Raw genomic sequence first — 23,239 nt, 5'->3', positions numbered from 1 at the left:
CAGATAAGCTGAGATTAGGAGCACTCCCTTTAAGAGAGTGCTCCTAATCACAGCTTGTTACCTGCATAGAAGACACCTGGGAGGCAGAAATTTTGTTGATTGATGGGGGATCAAATACTCATTTCACTCATTAAAATGAACATCAATGTATAACTTTTTTGAAATGCGTTTCTGGATTTTTTTTTTGTTCTGTCTCTCGCTGTTAAAATAAACCTACCATTAAAACTATAGACTGATGATTTGTCAGTGGGCAAACGTACAAAATCAGCAGGGTATCAAATACTTCTTTCCCTCACTGTAAATGGACTTGTGTCTCTTTATCCCCAGCTACCCCTGATCCAATTAAAACAAATGCAAGGGGATCCATTCCACTCCATCGTGACCAGAGGGCAGTTGGTTGTGTAAACAGACAGCCGGTCTATTTACATCCACCTGCACATAAAGCAGAGCGGGACAAATCCCCTGCTGAGAACAACCGAATCAAGCCTGTGTGAAAAGTCAGCCATAGATTGTTAGAAACCCACGATTATTGCTAGCAGCTGTTACAAAACGCAATCTTTTTGTGGGAGGGATTTCATTATCAACACTGACTGTGTTGATGGGGGAACCAAGCTATTTTCTTTCTTGCAAGAAGGTCACCGTCTATGGCCGGCCTTCACATTTGCCTGTTTAAATATATTTTTTTAAATGCCAACTATATTCAGCGAATACTGCCTGGCTGAATAAAGCCTAAACAGTCACAATCCTGCTAAAAGTCTCTTGTTCTTACACAAATAAGGATATGCAATTAGCACGTACACACTATAAATATGCAGTAAATTAAACACGTGTTTTTATAGTCTTTTTTTTTATATACTAAATAAAGACCACATACCAGCTTAAGGTATAGATATATTTTTTATATATATACAAACACAGTCCCTGCTTTATTGTGTACAACCTTCAAATGTTTATTCTGTTCCACACACACTGAGAAATTGCTACACTTACAAGATGATAGGACTGGATTGCACTAGAGTTGCAGATGACTTGGCCTTCATGTTCTATTTAACAGAGGACATATCCATTCACAAAAGGATGGGAACGCATTGTGAATTGTAAGAACTGTGACCAGCAGGCACTGAAGCAATTGACTGGCATAAGTTATATTTCATAGTGTTAGACATCACCAAAACAGACCTCACAATGAGCTGCTTAATGTGCTGCGCTTCATAAAGTTGCTCACAAGGTTAGAGCCCTTTATATGAAGCATGAGCCATTAGGAGCTCTGTGCCCAGAGAGAGTCTACTGGTTATGTCTGAACAGTTTATTCTCATTTAAATCGGGATAAAGTGGAAAATATACAGTTGCTGGCTATCTAACATCTAGGAGCTGTACAACATTAACATATCCATGCTTGCCTGCCCCACAGTGAAAACAAATGGCAATTATGGATTTGGTTCATACCTTTAATCCATAATGGACACAACTATAGGAAAGAGGTACAGCATAAACTGACTTTGTCTGACCACAACAGACACATCTGCTATATAGACACAGTCAAATTAGCAATGAAACCTACATCCTATATGCCAGTTTCTCAAGTCAATATATACATACTTTAAGTGGTAAAAGCATGCTTAATAAACAGACACCTCATTTCATTTTACACTACAATTTAGCAAAGCAAAATTGCTTTGGTAATAGGACAGCACAAGAGAAAAGGATAAAAGCACACAAATGTGAAGTGCCTTTCCCATTAATAGCTTTCTGTATCAGGTTGGTGTAACACCTTTGCAAGAATTAAGAATCTCTTTAGTCTGTACACACTGGCTGCAATTCCAGAAAACAGGCTACTTCTATGTAGACTCTGCTTTACAACCACAGTCTAGAGATTGAGGAAAATACAAAATATAGATGTGTTCCAGTTTGCCATGGTAAAAATTGGACTTCACAATATGTGTAAAGTGGAGTAATAAAATGACAGCCACACGTTAATAAATAGACACACAGGACACTAAATGTTCAGCAGCTGGTTTTAAACTCCTTTTAGTATAGGAGGAAGGGTACTATATATTGATTCCCTCAAATCGGCAAACTGCTGGGAGAGGTAGAAGAAGTTACCAACCCAAAATTGAGTATTGCTGGCTACGATAATGTCAACGGCAGGCTAAAATTTACAAACCAGGAGGGCAGGGAATAAAAAAAATAAAAAAAAAAAATGAAATACTCTCACTTCAAAAGTACAGTGTAAAACCACTATCAATTACATCTGAAACAAAAACAAATCAAAATAATCACTTTTCCTAGCTCATCTCAGCTGCCTGTCTAGCACACTGGTGCTGTATTAATTATATACAATTTACAGAGGTGAGAGATATCCCGCTGAAGATACATACATTTTACTTAAAATAGGAACTGAGGCAGGTGTTTACAAAAAAACAAAAATATATACTGCCTTTGGTCACTAAGGAATAAATAAAATCAACTTTTCCAGACTCTATAAAACAATCTTGGTATGACCTAAAAGTTATTAATATAGGAAAAAGGGAGGTTAAAAAAAAAAGCAGTTGAGGATGATTGGCACATCAGAGATACAAGGAAATCATAACTAGGTTCTCGAATAGTGTCCATATACCTCTGCCTTGTTACAGAAATTAAAACATGTTCATAGGTTTAAACAGTAAGAGGGAACTGGTCTTGTTCTATAGGCTTCTTGACCCAGGCTCCCAGTCCAGCTTTTTGGAAGGCTTTGAAAACGCATTCTTTTGCTGCTTGGTATTCTGAGGCTGATTGCTTGGTGTCGTAGTATAAGTTTGGTTTTCCAATTTTGGTTCGCAAGTTGGAAGAAAGCTGTGGATGTAAAAACAGTCATTAATCAGTTCTTGTAAACCCCTTCTATTTTACAAATATACAATCTAATATGCGATATGCATCAGGCAAGGGGTTATGTAAATTGTCCAAATATATGTCCATTCTTTCCTGTTATTGGCCTTAAAATGGATCTTGAGAGACCCAATGAGTTTTCATCACGCATATACAACCAATATTCTGTAGAAATATTCAGGACTCTGAACAGTGGAGGAAAGTGTGAGCTCCCATTCACGAACCTCCTTGACTCAGCATGAGGCATTGAGATCGTCTAGCAGAAGAAGCTGGGAAAGCATCAGATCAGGGACTCTATCATGGCTGGGACAAAGAGGGGTGGCTGATACAGGCATTAAGAAGCTCCTGCCATCACAAGCGGACAGGAATAGTGACAGCAGCATCACTACTCCTACCAGCTAAGTGCAGGAAGTGACAAGCTGAATCTGGCGAGCAGAAGAGAATCGGGAGGTAGTGAACCCTGGGCGCTCTCTCTCCCCTCCAACTCCTCCTCTGCCACTTAAGCGCTCCTGTATCGGGACCGTGCAGGATTTGCTTACCCACACCAGTCTCCTCAAAGCAAACAACGTGGGTAGGGGGCAGGTAAGAAACGGCCTGATCTTGCAGTCAATGGTGTCCACATGACACAATCCCGTACCCCTGCAGTAATGGTATCTCTCAACGAATGCCTGTCGAAACTGTCAGCTTGGCATAGGCTCTGACTTAACTTGACCTGTCAAGATGAGGAGCAGCCTAGGAGAAAGGACATCACACCTTCATCTGCATCTGAAGTCTGAGTTTGAGGAAGAGGGGAATTGCACCAAGGACATTGGAGACAGCAGAGTAAGAAGCATTTGTGCTGGGTATGAACAAGTGCTAGGAGAGGGGAAGAAGAGGATTGGTGGTAGGTTTGGGGGGGGGGGGGGGTATGTGCAAGGAGGGAGTGTCAAAAGTGTCCTGTATGTCCGCCGCAATGTCAGTCCTGATATATATAAAAAAAAAAAAAAAAAAAAAAACACGCAGATCGCAGCCATTACTAGTTAAAAAAAATGCCACAAATCGCCTTTTTTGTAGACGCTGTAACTTTTGCGCAAACCAATCAACATACGCTTATTGTGATATTTTTTTACCAAAGATGTGTAGAAGAATACATATCGGCCTAAACTGAGGAAACTTTTTTTTTTTTAAACATGTTACTCCTCTTGTTTATAGCGCAAGAAATAAAAAACCACAGAGGTGATCAAATACCACCAAAAGAAAGCTCTATTTGTGAGGGGGGGGGATATTAAAATTTCATTTGGGTACAGTGTTGCATGATCGCGCAACTGTCAAAGTGTGACAGCGCTAAAAGCTGAAAAATGGCTTGGGCAGGAAGGGGGTTCAAGTTCCCAGTATTGAAGTGGTTAAGCTAAATTTGCATTTTTTTTTTCAATTTGTCTGTTTATTTACAAAATATATTCAGGGCATTTTGGAAAACAAACTATCAAAAAAGGCCTCATACATGTAACAAAAAAGGATTTAAATAATTTGTGTGCAAAGTGATTAAAGCAATATTAAATCCAAACATTCATATATTGCAGCTTGCCAATGAATTTGTTTCCTTTTTAGGCTCTTTCATCTATTTTCATCTGGTGATCTGGCCAGCAAGTCTTTCAAAAAGTTCAAGCTCTCTTCCAGATGTATCAGTTTACAGGGATGAGACAAATCATTTATCACTGACAGGGGCACTTGATCAGCTTTTATGTAAAACCTTTATCCCAAAAGGAACAAAAAAGTGTTTGCTGTAACCAATTATAAAGTGTGAACTGGAATTTAGCTTTAATTTGTTAGTGTGTTTAAATCTGTAAACCATTTAACTATCCCCTCCCCCCCAGACTGACAAAACTGCTGTCCAAATGTTCCTCTTGTGCGCATCCATCCAGAGTGGCGGCACTCTAATATAGGAGGGGTGTTATTGACCAGATCACCAGGTGAAAAAAAGCCTAAAGAAAACAAATACCGCCACCACACCTGATGATTGTTAAATTGCAACAGATTACATTTTTGGTTTTGGGTTCAATCCATGCATACCAAACCTCAAAATTTGGCCTAGTCATGAAGGTTTTGACAATCGCCAGACACAAAAAAAGTTAAAAAGGCTTCCAAAAGAAAAAAAAAACACAACACCACACACACCTTTGCATAGAGACGCGTCCATCGACCGTACAGAGCATGTTTACACAACCGAGATGCACGACCCATCTCATCCTTGCCAGTGGTGGCATTAATTACTTCAAGACCAGCATCTCCCACTGTCCAGTTCACACTAAAACTTGGAGCTTTTCCTGGCTGGCGTGCTTCAGCATTGCTAATACCTAAGGAAAAAAAAAGCAAAAGCTGCTGAGAAGTTATCTGGAAAAAGAAAAACCAAAACATTTTTAAGTGGTCTCTTTCTCCCTATATCAACTCTTGGATCCGACCATTAAATTTCATTCGATTTCATCATTCCAAATCCAAGATGATTAAATCACTGCAAGCTTATAGCACAAAAACCATGGGTGTGTAGGGGTTAACGCTTGGAATCAGAGCGTAAATCACTGAACAAAAATTATAGCCATGTTTTGTCAGATACTGCTGGAGACTCGATGTGGCAGTTCATCTTCCACTGGCTAAAAAAAAAAAGCAACCCTAGGAACTGGTAGCAAATTCAATTTAGCTTAGTTGTGTTGCTGCAGTGGGATCTACATGGGATTAATGCTTAAGTTCCACAGTGATCTACATAAAGTGGAAAGGGTTTTATACATTGTATAAAAAAAACGGAAAGTTACTTTTACTCAGTTAAGATACACATGATTTACACTCTGATCCCAGAGATTAGCCCCATACATTTCCATGTTTTTTGTGCTATAAACTTATGGTGGTTGGATTAATCTCTTAGGTTTGGAATGAGGCAATTGTTGCATGAATTTTACGTGATGATCTGAGATCTAGGGAGAAAGCAGTCTGTGCCCTTGTTTGCGAGATTCACCCTAGCTATTTGTCCCGTTTACCATAATCACAGAGAGTGCAAGTGAAAGAAAATCTTAAATTTGGGATGTCCGCAGAACAGTAATAAAAGGTGAAATCTTCCAATGGGGACACTAGTTCTGTTGAGTCTGGTGACAACCAGGAACTCCCTCACTTTGGTTACGGCATAGGATATGACGGGAAATCTCTGTAATTGGACACAAATGTCAAAAAAACACTACAGTTTTACTCTAAGAGCATTGATCAGTTGATAAATAACTAAAAGGCCCATACACACGATCGGACTTTCTGATAACGGTCCGACGGACGTGTTTTATCGGACAATCCGACCGGCTGTATGCTCCATCGGACAATTGTTGTTGGAATTTCCACGGACAAATATTCGCTGTGCATGCTCCCAAAATTTCCGTCAAAAAAATGTGTTACGTCGGATCATCCGACCGCGTGTACACAAGTCCATCGGACTAAAATCCAAAGTACAACAGATGCCCAAAGGGTGGCAGTAAAGAGCTGAAAAACCACACGATTGGTGAATGTTGGCTGAAACTTTTCTAACGTGTGCATGCATACCAAGTTCACGCCCAATGCCCCTTCAGACAAAAATCCACGGAAAAGTCAGATTGTGTGTATGAGGCTTAAGACTGGGTTTAAGGTCTGGCAAGATGATCTTTGATCCGGGCAAACTCTTTTCTTTGGTCAACCAAAGCAAACATTTTAGTTTTGGACAATGTTTGGTAGGATTTGCCAGAAATCATCTCTAGTAGTTCTATTCCACAAGTCCAATTGAGTCTAAACACATTTGAGCCTCTGTCAGGTTTTATAGCAATGTGTAGACCCATCGCTTAGGTTTTTCACACCGACTTCCTGTCCTGATGAAAAGTGATGCGAGACTTTACCAATGGGGACACAAATATTTTAAATAGAGTGATGAAGCGTTATACGAGTACATAGTTTAAATTACTGTTTGTGACTTTTTGTCCCTGTAGATATAACACAGCCGCGCCCCCCCCCCCCATATTTCAGAAAATGTAGTTCTCCATACAATTTCACTTTAAATCTTACAAAAAAAAGTCAATACATTGGCTAAAATTAGGCTTTATGAATATCCGCAGAGATGTAATAACCATTTTTTTTAGAAGGGTTGCAGCTTTGTTTTTTCATTAAGAGAATCTGTTAAAAAACGGCAAAAGAAATACACCTAAACACTAGTCTGAATATAAAACGGGTTTTTAAATAACACCTACCACTCAGTAACGGCTTGTTGAGGCTATAATGTGATGGAAGGTCTTCTATCTCTGCTATCCTCTGGTACACGGCTCTTGAGAGATGATCCCCATGATACAGGCTGCCCAGGATAATACTGGAGAAGTAAATTGGTTCCACAAACAGACTGAACAGGGATCCTTGAATGCCTGCAACGTTCCACCTGTATTGATCAAGAGGTTAAACTCGCAATTAGGAAAAAAAAAAACGGTTACAAAGCAAAACATGCGCAATACTAATACCGACAGTACTGATGGTTTAAGATATTTTACGTAGACACAAGATGGATGGAAAAGTTGCGATACTATAATGCTATGGCTCTGGTACGCATTCTAACGGGAGACAGCCTTGGATATTGCAATTACCTATACTGGCAGTTCTGACATTTCTGCACCTGCTTCCCCAGACTTAACTTTGCCGATTTGTTTTTTCCTTTGTGCTTTTTTTTAAGTTCCCGGTCTGTATGGTTTCCCTTCATAGGTGAGTTCAAGGTAAGTTTTTTTGTAATGACCGATTTACACATGCCGTCATATGGATGTTAAGGCTGGCCTATCCCACTTAGGCTGTCTACACGCATGTGGATTTCGCTTTCTTCCAGTGCTATAGTGCTTAGTGGTAGGTTGTAAAATACCCGTTCACTGATGCCTTGCACTCCCCTTTTCATATTGTCTGAAAATTCAATAAACTTTGAATATAAAAAGAATACAGTACTGATAAAACGCAACTAGTCCAAGACCTGTATGCCAATTCTAGGGCAATGAAGCTATAACAATTCAGAACATTTCTGCCCTGGACCTATAAAGCAGCGTAACTTATGGAAATTATGAGGAAATTCAAACAGCATGTCTGCTTTCTGACATAAGACATCTCTCCACCAACATAGCAACACTGAATCTGCATATTTGTTCTAGTTCAGCAACTTAAAATGCACTAAAGCCGAATGTCTAAAAAAAAAAAAGTGAATTTTTCAGGTGGTTAGCAATAGCGGCCTTGATGTTTCTCATGACACGCTTCCTCTAACAAACCATGTTGTTTTGACTTGCATGCTCCTAAATGCTACATACCTTTATATGCAATAATACAGAAATTACAAATCTGATCAGCCAAGAAGCCAAATATAAATATATTTACTTGAAATTCACCTTAAAAGAGAATTTTTTTTTATCAATAATTTTTTATTGAAGATTTTCAGGGGACAACAAAGGAAAAAAGGGAAGGGAAAAATATACACACAAGGTGCAATGATATACACGTCTTGCATCATACACTTATTACCGATATCAGAAAACATCAAAAATCAATATCAATGTACTAAGTCGGAGAAAAACATCAACATTCAAAATCAATGTAACAAAGTCGGAGAAAAACATCAACATTCAAAATCAATTTAACAAAGCCTGGATAGCCTTAGAAGTATTTGGGCCATATCGACCAACACTCATCAAATCGTTTGGTTCTCATAGAATTTATGGCAAGAAGTCTTTCAAATGTGTAGTTTCTATGGGTCCCAATGATCACGTCAGAAACGTTTATAGACTTGTTGGATTTCCAATGTCGTAAGATGAGTGCTCTTGTTTCTAGTAGTATGTGTGTTACGACCGGTCTCATGGTGCAAGGGAATCTATCAATATTTAAGTGGAGAATAGCAAGTGCAGGGTCCGGTTTTGTGAGAACCCCCGTCAGGGAAGAGATAAGTTGGAAAACCTGATTCCATAGGCTTTTAACATTAGGGCATTGCCACAGCATGTGTACGAGGTTGCCTGTTTGTCCACATTCCCTCCAGCAGCCAGCCGAGGCTCCTGGGAAGAATGTGGCAATCCTTAGAGGCGTATAGTGCCATCTGTTAGTTAGTTTGATTGCCAGCTCCCAGTGCTTGATACAGTGAGAGGCTTTGTGGATTTCCTGAAACGCGTGCGACCATTGCTCCACCGAAAACGTGAAGTTCAGGTCCATCTCCCATTTTTGCATTGCAGCGGTTTTGGAGAACGTTAGCTTATCCTGGAACAGGTTATAAAAGACTGCTATGCCCTTGGTGTCTGGTTTCACAGTGGAGTAAAAACGCCAAACTGTGCTAGGGAGGGAAATGTGAGGAGGCGGCAGCGGTCGGAGAAAATGGGTGATACTTAGACATTTAAATAGAGCGTTACCAGGTAGGTGCAAACTGGCCATAGCCTGGTCGGCCGGTTTTAGTACCGTGCCTTCATAAAAGTCTGTTATACTCGTCACGTTACAGCCGACCAAGTCGTCAACCCTTAACATCGGGATCTTGGCTTCTAGCAACTGCAGGGGTAGAGCAAAGTTGATGTCCTGGACATCTTGTCGTTTGTGTTCAAGGAGATATCTCCAGGCCCGTAACGATATCTGCACGGTAGGGGGTAGAATGGACAAGTCCCATGGGTCCCACCCGTCGCTCAACAATAGGAGCTTCAAATCCTTGGTCGGTGACGTCGCCGATTCTATCTCAACCCAAAGGGGACATTCAGCGTCGTGGAACCAATGTTTGAGTTGGTCTAAACGAACCGCCCAAAGGTAGTTGGGGATGTCAGGCAGGCCCGCTCCCCCTACTCGTCTGTGTGATATTAGGTTGTTCCTTGAGCACCTAGCCTTTTTTCCGTTCCATATATATCTCCAGCTGATCCTCATTAGACCTTTGAGATAATGAAGAGGTATATGGATCGGCAGGGTTCGGAACACATACAGTAGCTGTGGCAAAATTAACATTTTGTAAGCAGAGATTCTACCCATCCAAGATACCTCTTTTGTGGACACCTTAAAAGAGAATTTTTAAGAACATAAAATATACAGAGGGTATCGGTATTTTGCTTATAGAGAACTGAGGATACAGGCTTACCCCACTTTTAAGTACACAACGGGACCAGAGCATGTATGTAAAACAAAAATGTACTTAAAGTGAAACAATACACTTTTTCGCTTCTAGGGTGTAGTGGGGGGTCAGGGACTGTAGTGGGGGTGTCAAGAGCGGTAGTTGAGGTCTCAGGGGCTGTAGTGGGGGTGTCAGAGGCACATTGGAACAGGGTGGGGTATGCTCTCGGAGCTTCAGCTCCTTCTACTGTGACTGCAAAATGTCCGTACAGTACTTGTAAGGCACTTTACATACACTCGCAGGTATGTCCTTACTCGCGAGTGTATGTAAAGTGAGTGTACTTAAAGCGGGGTATGCCTGTATTCAGCTTATAGCACTGGTTCTGAGGAGAGAACCTCCTACAGTTCAGTTCTTGTTCTGGATTTCAGTGAAGCATACAGTAGACATCAAGCCTTCTTTAGCAAGTACTGAATGATAGACAGCTGCACATCATTGAATTGAAAATGTAAACAGCATATATTGCCTCCAGATTTCTACAGATAGGATGAAATGTTGTGTATTAACACTCATTCTCTCTATAAGGGTTAACCAATTTACTGGTCTTGGGAGTTGGTGTCAGTTTCATTATACACAGATTAAAGTAGCTGGTACTGCATTGAGTAAACACATTTTAACCACTTTTTAATAGCAATTTTATCAATGGATCTTCAAAATATCTTGCTACAGATAAAGATTATATGGCATCTGCTAAGGCCATCAAATATTACATTTAAAAAGGTAATTCAAGATATTGACAAATCAAAGTCCGATTTACAATTAGTACAATTCTATTTCTTTCCACCAGCTATCTGTCGATGAAACTAATATAATTGCTACAGTTGTCATTTTAAATTACAATATATAACCCCTCAAAATCAGGGGATTATAACAGAAGTGAGGAGCGTGTGTCCTGTAATGTACAAGTAAAAAACAAGACCACCTTAATTGTACGTTACAGAACACACAAAGTATTCTGGGCAACAATAAACAAAATGCTAACAGGCTAACAATGTACAAACCAACAAGTTATAAAGGGCGGCTCAACAAAAGCCTAAAGTATCGCTTAAAGAACCTTATGACCAAAGGCTGAAAATCCTGAATGGACCTGCCAAAACAGACGTGTGGACAGAAGACCAGGTGGTAGCCTTACAAATCTGAGCAACAGATTGCTTGAAGCTGAAATGTCTATCGAGAACAAATCAAATTATGTGTACTTTAACCAGAAAAATGGGCAGGGGGGGGGGGGGGGGGGGGGGGGGGTTCTTAGCCCCTGAAGTCATCAGAATGGATGATTAGCTGGTAAATCCACCTAGTGACAGTGGAACAAGAATCAGACTGTCCCTTCAGGAACGACAAAATGAAAGTGCAGCTGAGAGATAAACTTGTTTAGGAACAAGATGGAGTAGGAAGAACAATGTCTTGATTAAGGTAAAAAGAGGAAAGCACATTGGGAAGGAACGTGGCCCTGGGTCTCAAAAACAACCCTTCCCTTGTGTAGTACAAGGTAATTATTTACAGGTCAAAACTGCCAACTCAAACTCTGAGGTGATGAGAAAGGCAACCTTGCCAGTAAGGATAGAGGAAAAGAAAATCCCTAAATGGCAGTTTTTGAAGAGCTGACAGAACCGAGTTAAAATTCAGAGTGAATGGGGAGCATTCAGGAAGAACAGAGTGAGCGACGCCCTGTACAAAGGCTTTCACTGGGAAGTGAGAAGCAATGGGTCAGCGAAGAGAATCACTAGGGCCGTCATTTGACCCATGATGGTAATAGAGGCAAGATATTGATCCATTGAAAATTACGCTTTCTAGATGTGAGGTTAGAGACTTTGCAAGAAATTGACTTTAGCCTGATGAGCTCCTGTAGACAAGTTTGGTACAATAGGAATCACTAGACTACCTCCATCTCCATCCTGCAAAGTGGGCAAATAGGGAGCTTCAGAAGAGGGAATTCATGATTCAGGTTTACCTGATCTCATGGAGCCAACAGGGAATCAAAAAAAAAAAAAAAAAAAAAATACTGAAAACAGTGGAAACTCTGGAGTCCAAACACTGATGAAGTCAAGTTGCCAATTTATCATGCTCAGCATGTATCTGATGGACAGGGCTGGAACATGACTTTGTCCAAGTGCGAGTCAAAACTACTAATAATGAATGGGCTGCCGTGCTCAAGCAAATGCGGCTCAAGACCATTCTTCTTCCAATGTGGCCCAGGAAGGTCAAAAGGTTGGACAGCCCCCAATTTAAAGATCGTTGACCTATTACTGGAGCTTCAATTTGCCAAAATTGATAGCTATGTACCCTGCCTCAGTTACTGAGTTTAGTAGCATTGCAGATACTAAGAATGAACCAAGTTTCTTCTTTGAGTCGTCAAAGACTCTTGGTCCACCTTCTCCAAGGCCTGCAAGCTCACACATTTCAGAGATTGCAGGGGGGGGGGGGGCAGTTCCCGAGAGGACTGATATTCTCTTCGAATCTACTCAGTCACTGAAAAGACTGAGCAGAACAAGAAAATTGAGAATACAAATAGCCCCATACATAGCAAACCACGCCTGGTTAGGAAGTGTATTGGCTTCAGAGAGGAATCCTTGCAAAAACGCAAAGCACTTTAAAGAAATTTGGGGTTTGCGTCAAATATTGTGCTTCCACAAAACACCATGCTAAAAGCTGTAAGGCCATTTTAAGACAGTTCCACCGTGTCTACAGATCTTCTTCCTGAGGAAAAGAATGGTGAGAAAAGCACACCAAACAGCGTCTCATTCTCCAGTTTTCTCCACAGTTCGACATCTGGAGTAGAATGCTAAAAAAATGCTTTGTTTGTAAATACCAAAAGGGCCAAACTGAAAAGTCTGCAAGAATATACCATTATAGATCAGCGTAACAGGTCTCTTGCAAGATCAAAGATTTTACCTGTTAAGCATAACAGGACAAGCCTTACCATAAACCCTGGGCATCTGTACTGGCATTACAAAGGTTTTAGGCAGAAGAGCCGATGGTCTTGTAGTAGGCTTCCCTGAATGGCAGTGTAGAAATTCCATTTCCCACTGAAATAGCTGACCACATATCAGTGCGACAGAAATGCTGATATTCTCCTGCTTCTTGGCATAGGAATTCCAAGGCTTAACAAAAATAAATAAAAAATCTATGAGCCAGATGCACAATATGCCTGAACCTAGGGCTGGGTCACCATAGGCAATATCCATTTGCGTAAAGCCAGGTGGTCTTCCACAGTTTTTTCTTTTAAGACGCGTTCTGTCAAATGGTCGCCTTAGGTGTTTTGAACTGTACCAACATCACCACCATGTAAAATACAGACTTTGCAATAAAAGGCATGCAACAGTTCTTTATACAAGGAGTTCTTCATACAAGGCAATAACCAGGTCCATTATTTATTGGATGAAAATGTTGGCACCACATTGTTTGATGTAACTGCTAAAGATAGTGAGCTGACAGCTACCACGGAAGACCAGCAATTCCTGAAAACTGAGTAAGGAATTCTATCCGTAAGTTTCCAACAGCTGGATGGCACCACTACCATTTTGTGCCTCAAGAAAAAAACTACCAAATAATTTTCAGTATCCAAAAGCATGATTTACTTCTTTACAATGCACCATGAATGGAAACACTTGTTGGTACGAAATCATACTGAGCCTGCACCACCTCTTAAGGAATTTTGGAACTTCCCTTGCATTGGTGTGTACCATCCTCACAAGCCAGATGAGAGGTCTTTTGACCAAAGTGCTCGATATAAAAGGGGTTTCCCTCAATAATGTCTTTCTTACTGGGCCTAATCTGAACAACCTTACAGGTCTGCTGTGCTTCAGACAAGAACCAATTGCTATGACAGAAGCAAAGGTTCCACTGTTTTATCATTTGAGAAGACAACAGAAACTTCCTAAAATTCCGACAGTATCTCAACAACGCTGACAGCAAAGAAGTCATAGTCTACTGAATGAAAGTACAGGTTTCCGATAACAACCCATTTACGTAACCGGCTCAAAAAAGCAAATCATCGTCTCAAAAGAACTTAAAGGATCACTAAAGGAATTTTTTTTTGCTGAAATGACTGTTTACAGGATATAGAGACATAATAGTTAACCGATTTCTTTTAAAAATGATTAAAATAGATAATCAATTATATAACGTGCCTCTTAGATGCAAAAACGAAACTGAAAGTAGTTTAGTCTTTGCATGTTATTTTATGCCTCTGTGCTGGACAGTGCCATAGAGAGTCATGGCTAGGAAAACGAAACTAAACTCTCCCATGACTTTTTTCATGCGGTGCCAGACAACCAGGAAGTGTCCAGAACAGAGCAGTTTTACAGCAACATCAGAGCAAAAACGAGCAATGAGGACATGAAACCAGGACTGCAGTAAGGTAAAGGAAGCCATTTAGCTAAAAAAAAAAAAAAATTCCTTTAGTGACCCTTTAAGATGGGTTTACTACTGCCAACATCAGGCTTCACAAAATTGTCTCGAACAGTGACAAGGTAATAAAAGCCTTTCCTTCTGATGACGATGCTGTTAGTTTAAAAGGATTTGAGCTGGGAACTGATCTTTCCCTTATGCAGTGTAGCCTTGGATTGCTTTGGGATTTAGAGCAAGACATATTCACGTTTCAAGTTATGACAAGCCCTTCATGAAACGTGAACTGCATCGATGATCCTCTGAGTTTATTTGCACCCTTTACCGTTCAGGGTAAGATACTTCTAAGACAGCTTAATTTTGAAAACACAGATTGGAATACCCAATTACTCAGAGAAACAACAAAAATGAAAATCATAGAAAGAGTCCCTGAAAGCACCAGAACTTCTTCAGATACCGCACGCTTACATTTATGCACCCCTATCGAATATCACCATAAGAGATCCAAGTTTTCACTGATGCTTCCATTGAAGCAATAGCTGCTGTAGCCTACCTCAAATTTATAAATCCAAGGGACAACACAAGTGTGGGTTCTGTCCTTGGTGGGGACAAGCGGACCTCAAAATGAGCACATGTAAGTTCAAGTCTTGAACCCTGTGCAGCCATATTAGCTATTGAAATTCCTGAACCTATAAAAACGTGCAAAAGGCTTTAAAATACAGACAAAATATTGTTGGGATACATACATGACTAAACAAACAGTTCTATGTTTATGTCAGTAAAAATAGAATGCATATGAATATTCTTTGATTTTGATTAATGACACCATGTGCCTACGGACCTAAACCCAGAGTCTGACAAGGAAATCAGAACCAATACCATTATACGCAATGCCAGTCAAGGCCGAAGTCGAGTTCACTGTTTTGAACGGTTTTCCAAGTGGTCTTCAGGACTGATCAGTGAGACTACTCCAGCCCCATCAAGAAACGGATACTTCCTTTGTCAAGGGAAGAGGAGTCATCTTCTAATCTAAACCAAGGACTTGGTCCAAAAGGGAGGTACGAAGGATTGGTGCATTTTGTAAAATAGACTCTTGGACTGCGTTTAGTGCCATTTTACAGCTTTTAAATCCTCAGAACCGGACAAGGCACCATCTTCATCTTCTACCTTTAAATGCAAAACAGCACTTGTGGCCTCTGCCATGTGTATTTAAAGGCAGAGAGCTGACCTATAACAGCCATTTTTCTGAGTGGGGGCTGGGTGTGGTCCCACCATGGCAAAGTTGAGAATTAAAATTAATAATCTTGATGGAATTAAAAATAGCAGAATAATGTTGTAGTTCTCTCAGGGCGGTCTGTAAATATAAAAAAAAAAAAACAAAAAAAAAAAACACACGCACACAGAACGGCTCATGTAAGATGCTTTTGACCATTTTGATACCAAATACTTAGAAATATTTCTTAGTAAGCTTTATAAAAAACAGCAACACAATTCACTGTTTGCTTAGAAATCTACTTCCCAATTTAAAGATATGCTAAAAATTAAAAAGACTAAATGCTCAATTTCAGATCTCATAATAGAACTCAGAGGGTAAGACTAGGGACGTATTATATATTTTAAATGGCTTCTTGTCCTACAGGGTTCCTCAGGGTTCGGCATTATCGCCGATATTATTTAATATCTACATAAGGCCGCTGCTGTATATTATTCGGCGCCATAATCTTAGCTTTCACGTTTATGCAGACGATACGCAGATTAATTTTAAGCCGCCTAAAAACGAGGAAGCCCAGGTAGATTTGGCATCCTGCCTGGAGGAAATACAGTCCTGGATGGGAGCCAATTATTTAAAACTTAATGGCTCAAAAACGGAATGTATTATCATTAGTAATCAGAGCAAAACCAGTTTGAATGATTTTCCTTCTTGGCCGGCTTCATTTATGCCATCCCCGACCCCGGCTACCCAGATTCGGGGACTTGGGAATCATTTTGGATTCCAAATTGTCATTGAAGGCGCAGGTAAATCAGGTGGTAAGAGCATGTTCCTACCAGCTGAAAACTACTGCGTTCTACATTGCATTTCATTGACGAGGTGGACAAAGTCCACGTGATCCATGCTTTTATTGGCAGTCGGCTGGACTATTGTAACGCGTTATACATGGGGTGTCCAAAAACTCTTCTGCATAAGCTTCAGCTGATCCAAAATGCCGCAGCTAGGTTAACGGGTGTGGGTCGTCGGGACTATATTACACCGTCTCTGAAAGCCCTGCATTGACTACCGGTTGCTGAACGGGTTTTGTTCAAAGTGGGTTGTATCGTCCACAAAGCTATCCATATGATCGGCCCAGGGTATCTGCAAGAAAAATTTAACTGGTACGTTCCCAACAGATCATTGAGATCTGCTGATCAGGCCAATTTGATTGTCCCTAAATTTAGAAGAACTAAATGTGGAGGGAGGACGCTGGATGCACAAGGTTCAATATTCTGGAATTCTCTACACACTTTTATTATATATATATATATATATATATATATATATATATATATATATATATATATATATATATATATATATATATATATATATATATATATATATATGACGTGAGAAGGATTTATTAAAATTTAGGAAGTTTTTAAAAACTTTATTTTCTCAAGTGTATGGCCCTAATTACGGTAAGATATTAGCATTTTTTAACTCTATAAATGTTTATCATGTGGTTTTATGTTTATCACACAGTAATGAGAGATTTGTTTTGTATGTGGATATGTTGATCTATGAGCGCATCGAGGCCTTCGGGTAATGACTGCGCTCCAAATAAGCATTTTAATAAATATCTGCGTGTTGAATTCCCTGCAGAAAAGGATTTTAACAATATAATCTTCAAGAAGGCCATTGTTCATTATGCTCTAACCTTGCAATCTTGTCACTGCAAGACATTGTTAGTAGCCTCTCTCCTTGAAGAACACCGTCCCAGGTTTGGATGGTACTGCTGGACCTCACTGGAATAGTACCTTCTCCAGACTCTATCTTGGTTCGAAGCTGTCCTCTGGCTTTTCGGTTTGGATGACGATCACCCGGGTCTGCAAAAAAAAAACACACATCTCAGAATGAGAAAATAGAATAAAAAAACAACACATATAAACAGGATAGAGAAAACTATTGGTCACCCATAACACTGCAGAAAGGTACCATGTTGGTGTAAGGCCATGCATTTTGTATGCATCAAACTGAAGCCAAGATATACACCCCTGCCTTTATTGCATGCAAAGTATTTTAATAAGACAGACAAGACCAGGTAGCCAAGACAGCCAACAGCTTCGGGCTTAGTGCTACTCAGACAAATGACAGTTGCCAAGCCAGCTATTTTTTAAATTGGTAAATATATCAGGTATTTAGAACCCCAAAATGATGATGATCAATCACCTGAGCAGGTCACAAAACCTGCTCCAATGACTAACACGCCAGTGTTGGTAATTTCCTCAACCCTTCTCCTCCAAAGAGAATGACTAGTTGCACTGACTGAGCATTCAGGATAATTTTTCCCACTGATATATTGGGCACTCTTAGTTGCTTTTAGTCCCTAAAAGCCTGTTGCCAAGTTTTTTTTTTAAAACACAAATGCAAAAAACCTGTTCTTTTATCAAGCTAAAATATGCGCCGGCATATACCGAGCGCAGTACACTCGTGTATCTTCGGGCAGTCTCGGCGCCTCTCGCACTGACGTCCTGAGCGTACAGGACGTCAGCGCGACAGTTGCCGAGCCAGCCCGAAGATACACGAGTGTACTGCGCTCGGTATATGCCGGTGCAGTATTCAAACTCGTGGCGGGAAACGAGCGGGGAGGACGCCGCCGAAGAGGACACCCGACCCGCCGAAGAAGACGCCCGACCCGCCGAAGACGGACGCCCGACCCGCCGAAGACGGACGCCCGACCCGCCGAAGACGGACGCCCGACCCGCCGAAGACGGACGCCCGACCCGCCGAAGACGGACGCCCGACCCGCCGAAGACGGACGCCCGACCCGCCGAAGACGGACGCCCGACCCGCCGAAGACGGACGCCCGACCCGCCGAAGATGGACGCCCGACCCGCCGAAGACGGACGCCCGACCCGCCGAAGAGGACACCCGAAGCCGCAGAAGGACGCCGGACCCGACGAGGCCGCCGCGCAAGACACCAAAACTAAGTACAAAAAAAACAAAAAACTTTTTTTCGACAGGATTGGGGGCCACTTTAGGGGTGCGCGGTATACGCGGGAGCGCGGTATACCGCGATAAATACGGTACATAGAAGATGATTGCATAGGGAAAACCCTGCTCAGAGCCCTAAGGAATAAGATGATTTCATTCACTCAGATATAGGAGGTAACAGGCAAGATCTGCATGCTTCTGAAAAAGGTGAAGCAGTCATTGGTTGGATTTTAGTTTTCTGTAACCTTGCTATGTGAAGCTGTAAATTAAAAAAAAAAAAAAAAAAAGACCCCTGGAGTCAATTCCTTTGATGATCATGAGAATTAGTCTCTACTTGGCTGTCACACTTGTGTTTTGTCACAATGCTGTGAGTCACTAACCTACAGCAGGTATAATACAGTGCCTTGAAAAAGTATTCATAGCTCTTGACATTTTTCACATTTTGTCATGTTACAACCAAAAACAAAATGAATTTTATTGGGATTTTATGTGATAGACCAACACAACATGGCATATAATTGTGAAATGGTTTTCCAAATATCTGAAAAGTGTGGTGTGCGTTTGTATTCAGCCCCCCTTTACTCTGATACCTTTAACCAAAATCTAGTGAAACTGATGGCCTTCAGAAGTCACCCAATTAGTAACTAGGGTCCACCTGCGTGCAATTTAGTCTCAGTATAAATACAGCTGTTCTGTGAAGCCCCCAGAGGTTTGAGAACCTTAGTGAAGAAACAGCATCATGAGGGCCAAGGAACACAGATAGGTCAGGGACAAAGTTGTGAAGTTTAAAGCAGGGCTAGGTTAAAAAAAATAAAAAAATATCCCAAGCTTTAAACATCCCACGGGGCACTGTTCAAACCATTATCCAAAAATGGAAAGAGTATGGCACAACTTCAAACTTACCAAGACATGGCCGTCCATCCAAAACGACAGGCTGGGCAAGGAGAGCATTAATCAGAGAAGCAGCCAAGAGGCTCATGGTAACTCTGGAGAATCTGTCCACAGGACAACTATTAATCGTACACTCCACAAATCTGCCCTTAATGGAAGAGGGGCAAGAAAAAATCCATTGTTGAAAGAAAGCCATAAAAAGTCACGTTTGCAAGAAGCAATGTGGGGGACACAGTAAACATGTGGAAGAAGGTGCTCTGGTCAGATGAGACCAAAATTTTACTTTTTGGCCTAAAAGCAAAATGCTATGTGTGGCGGAAAACTAACACTGCACCACACCATGAACACACCATCATGGGGATGATTTTCTTCAGCAGGGACAGGGAAGATGGATGGAGCCAAATACAGGGCAGTCTTAGAAGAAAACCTGTTAAGAGTCTGCAAAAGACTGGGCAACTACCCTAAAACTACAGCCAGAGCTACAATGGAATGGTTTAGATCAAATCATATTAATGTTCTAGAATGGCCCAGGGAAAGTCCAGACCTAAAGCCAATTTGGAATCTGTGGAAAGACTTGAAAATTGCTGTTCACAGACACTCTATCCAATCTGACAGAGCTTGAGCCATTTTTCAGAGGAGAATGGGCAAAAATGTTACTCTAGATGTAGAGACATCCTCAAAAAGACTTGCAGCTGTAATTGCATCTAAAGGTGGTTTTGCAAAGCATTGACTCGGGGGGCTGAATACAAATGCATGCCACACTTTTCAGATATTTAAAAAAAATTGAAAACCATTTATCTTCCTTCCACTTCACAATTATGTGCCACTTTGTGTTGGTCTATCACAAAATCCCAATACACTTACGTTACAACATGACAAAATGTGGATCAAGGGGTATGAACACTTTTTCAAGGCACTGTAGATGAGAAAATCTGACTTCTCATGATCTATGTAAACGTTCCAGGCCTGTGACTCAAATACAAAAGCCAGACAGACAGCCAACAACTAGCATTTTCAGAAGATAAGCCCAAAACTTCTCATGGCGGGTGTTCTTTAAAGCCCATGCAGCCTAAGAGCAGCAAGCTATTCAAAACCAGATTTTTCTATCTGCCATCAGGCTACAAGGTTGACTGGCTTTTATTCCAATACCTTCCTGTCCAGCTTCATGGGGTGAAAAGATACGAGCATCTCCACATGGCGATGTGCTGATATACAGGTGAAACTGGACATTGTCTTTTAGTCTAAATCCACCACGCTCAGATTTCATAAAAATGGACTTCTGATGATCTTCTTTAGTGCTGAGAAAAGAAAACCAAATATTTACTGCACTGTGTTAATTTCATAAGATCATTTTGACATTAATATAAACTGTACCCAGAATCTGAAAAGCAAAGGAGTATCAACATCTTACTGCACAGAGTTCGTGCTACTAGTACACCATCAAACACCTATTTGCCACATTTTATAATCTAGGAATGCCATTTTCTTTCCATCCTGTTTGCAGAGACCGTGCTTCTCACAGTAATGCTCCATTCACACTTGTGTTCTTGTGCTAAAGTAAAAAGTCCTGCATTCTACATCTTTAATGCATTTTCATCAAAACAAGTAATGCACCTAAAACGCAACACAATAATAAAAAAAACACTGCCCAGCAGTGAACCTGCCCTTACTCTTTATGTGTATTAAAAAATGCAAGCCCAACTCCAAGCAAAATTCTACAGTGGGTATCGGCAATTGGAAGGGGGAGTTGGGACTTTGAGTGAGGCAAGTGACAGTATGTTTATGAAAATACACTCTTACAAGTGTATTACCTTTACAGATTCTTGGTGTCACTACCCTCATTACCACATATTCATATAAAGACTTATGTTTTGGGGACACCTCCTTGGAGTCTTGCAGTATCCCATCATATGTATTTGATCTTGGCCCCATGTAATAAAATGAATACTGGTATCCCTTGCCTTGTATATAATCATATAGGTAACCAGACTGTGCAGTTATACCATCTCTTTATATTATATGAATTGTAATTTATGTATGCCTTCTATTAGGGGTGCAACGGATCGTCACCGATCCGTATTCCGAACGGGTCACCCCGTTCGGATCGGCACACCCCGCGATCCGTGGAACGCTCCGGAGCCTAGGCCTAGGAAAGTCCCCTGCTTCGGCCTAGCTCCGGAGCGGCGGGCATCTTGCTCCGCCCAGTCTGCTTGCCAGAGCCCAGCGTGACACGCCTCCCCGGGGAGGCGTGTCACGCTGTGCACTGGGCTCTGGCAAGCAGACTTGGAGAGGGAATGTTAGTGAAGCACTGGTTGAGAGGAGGGGGAAAGAAAAAAAAAAAAAAGAGCACAGTAGCAATTCACAGGGGTGGATTAAAGAGGAAGCAGGTGAGGCTGTTTGGACAGGACTTGTTAAAAGTACAATCTTGCTGTTTTTACAGCAAGATTATTTACTACTGCATGTTATTTCCCCCCAGTTCTGACAATGACTATAAAGTGTGTGTGTTATTATATATATATATATATATATATATATATATATATATATATATATATATATATACACACACATATATACACACACACATACACACACATATACATATATACAAACATTTTTTTTTTTGGACCGATGAAAAGGGACTTTTTTTTTTGGGCGATCCGAAAATGATCCGATCCGTGAGTTTTTTGATCCGTTGCACCCCTACCTTTTATATACATGAAATTCCTACTTCAACAAGAATGTTCTGCTCTACCCTTTGTATACAATTCTAATATTATGGGGTTGGTGTATGGGATTGTGTGTGTGTGTATTTTTTTGATATGTCACATGCAATTATGTGCCAAGTTTATATATTTAGGATCATAAACCTGTCATATCATTTATACTGCCACTTGCTTCACTCAAAGTTCCAACTGCCCCTTCCAATTACCTTAACCAGGGATGTAGGCACACAAGCACATATTCTTCATTCAAGGTCCCACCTACCCTTTTCCTCATTTATAGACAGTGGGTATACAAAAGAATCACCCCCTTTAATAATGATTAAAAAAAAAAAAAATACCAAAACAGAATCCGAGTTGGAGAAAGGATTACCCTCTTGTGTCAGAATCTTCTTGAACCACATTTTGCTTGAATTACAGCCTTTAGTCTGTTGGGATAGGGCTCTATTAACTTTGTACATATATATATACTTTGAAATATTTGCCCACTGTTTGCAGAACTGCTCAAGTTCAGTTAAATTCGATGGTGACCGTTTGTGGACTACAGTCTTCAAGTCATTCCACAGATTTTCAATGGGGTTTAAAAGTCTGGGCTCTGACTAGGCCATTGACAACTTTCTGGCAGATTTTCCTAAAAAATTCTAATGGCATTTTGCCCCATCCATTGTTCCTTCTAATCTGACAAGTGCTCCAGTTCCTGCTGCAGAGAAACACCCCCATAACAGGATATTACCACCTCCACGCTTTACTGTAGGAATGGTGTTATTTGGATGGTGAGCTCTATTGGATTTCCACCAGACATGACATTTGGTGCGGAGGCCAAAAGGAAATTTTAGTCTCATCTGACCAGAACACCTTTTTCCATGTGGCCTTAGACTCTTCAAAGTGTTATGAAAAAGCGCAGTCGTGACTGCATGTGGCTTTTGGATGACTTTCTTGCAACCCTCCCATACAAGCCACTTTTGTGGAGATTGTTTTGTCACATGCACACAATGACAACTCTGTCATAAATTCCTGCAACTGCTTCAGAGTTACCGTAGGCCTCTCGGTAGACCAGTTTCCTCCTAGCTCTTTAAACAGTTTGGAGGAACATCCCGA

At 40.8% G+C, this 23,239-nt stretch overlaps 1 protein-coding gene across 1 annotated transcript in view; it reads right to left on the bottom strand.

The window, feature by feature from the left end:
- Nucleotides 1–878: 878 nt before the first annotated feature.
- The window catches only part of ADARB1 (adenosine deaminase RNA specific B1), a 159,448-nt gene continuing 137,087 nt past the window's right edge, over nucleotides 879–23,239 (bottom strand). The window contains exons 8-12 of the mRNA XM_040357421.1: nucleotides 20,568–20,716; nucleotides 17,251–17,419; nucleotides 7,095–7,276; nucleotides 5,020–5,198; nucleotides 879–2,832 (exon numbers count right to left, since the gene is read on the bottom strand). Of these exons, the coding sequence (XP_040213355.1) occupies nucleotides 2,656–2,832; nucleotides 5,020–5,198; nucleotides 7,095–7,276; nucleotides 17,251–17,419; nucleotides 20,568–20,716 (856 nt within the window). The 3' untranslated portion in view covers nucleotides 879–2,655. The remainder of the gene's footprint in view (nucleotides 2,833–5,019; nucleotides 5,199–7,094; nucleotides 7,277–17,250; nucleotides 17,420–20,567; nucleotides 20,717–23,239) is intronic.

This window comes from Rana temporaria, chromosome 6, assembly GCF_905171775.1.
Source record: "Rana temporaria chromosome 6, aRanTem1.1, whole genome shotgun sequence".
In the NCBI taxonomy this organism is placed as follows: Eukaryota; Metazoa; Chordata; class Amphibia; order Anura; family Ranidae; genus Rana; species Rana temporaria.
The sequence above is the reverse complement of the archived record's forward strand: the minus strand, read 5'-3'. Positions and strand labels throughout refer to the sequence as shown.